The 672-nt window shown below is 62.8% G+C and overlaps 1 protein-coding gene across 1 annotated transcript in view; it reads left to right on the top strand.

Annotated features, from left to right (window-relative positions):
- The window catches only part of LOC104167677 (rho GTPase-activating protein 44-like), a gene marked incomplete at both ends in the record, with an annotated part of 9,024 nt that extends 8,614 nt beyond the window's left edge, over positions 1 to 410 (top strand). The window contains 3 exon segments of the mRNA XM_009708000.1: positions 1 to 18; positions 92 to 205; positions 319 to 410. Coding sequence (XP_009706302.1) covers positions 1 to 18; positions 92 to 205; positions 319 to 410 — 224 coding nt within the window.
- Positions 411 to 672: the final 262 nt, after the last annotated feature.

Below are 672 nucleotides of genomic sequence, written 5' to 3' on the forward strand. Positions count from 1 at the left end.
CAACTACAACAACATCAGGTGAGCCTGGGGGCAGCGGGACCGGGGAGGGGACGATCCTGATCCAGCGACACGGCTTGGCTCGGCTTTCCAGGTACCTAATTAAATTCCTGGCCAAGCTGACCGAATACCAGGACACGAATAAAATGACGCCGAGCAACGTGGCCATCGTGCTGGGGCCCAACCTCCTCTGGCCGCAGGCGGATGGGTAAGCGAGCGTGCCAGGGGGATGGGGGTGAAGGGGAATCCGGAGCCAAAATCCCACCGGGAATAAGGCCAGGCTGTGGTGGGGTTCCTGAGCTGCCGCCCGCCGCCTTGCAGGAACATGACGGAGATGATGACAACCGTCTCGCTGCAGATTGTGGGCATCATCGAGCCGCTCATCCAGCACGCCGACTGGTTCTTCCCCGGAGGTAGGCTGTGCCCCGCGGCCGTGGGGGGGCTGGATGGGCTCCGTGGGACCTCCTGGGGAGGGGGTGCTGAGCTCCCATAGTTATTTTTGCTAGCCCCCTCTGCTTGCCTTGGCTCAAGCAGAGCTCTAGCAAGACTTATCACAGCAGTGAGCCCAACCCAGCCGCTCCGGGACCCCCAGGAGGATTCCTGCGGTGCTGATACCCCTCACTGAGGACACACATCCCGATGTGTCCCCCTCCGCTCTCTTCCCCCCCCGCCCCA

The sequence above is a fragment of the Cariama cristata genome, unplaced genomic scaffold, assembly GCF_000690535.1.
Source record: "Cariama cristata isolate BGI_N322 unplaced genomic scaffold, ASM69053v1 scaffold24089, whole genome shotgun sequence".
Lineage (NCBI taxonomy): Eukaryota > Metazoa > Chordata > Aves > Cariamiformes > Cariamidae > Cariama > Cariama cristata.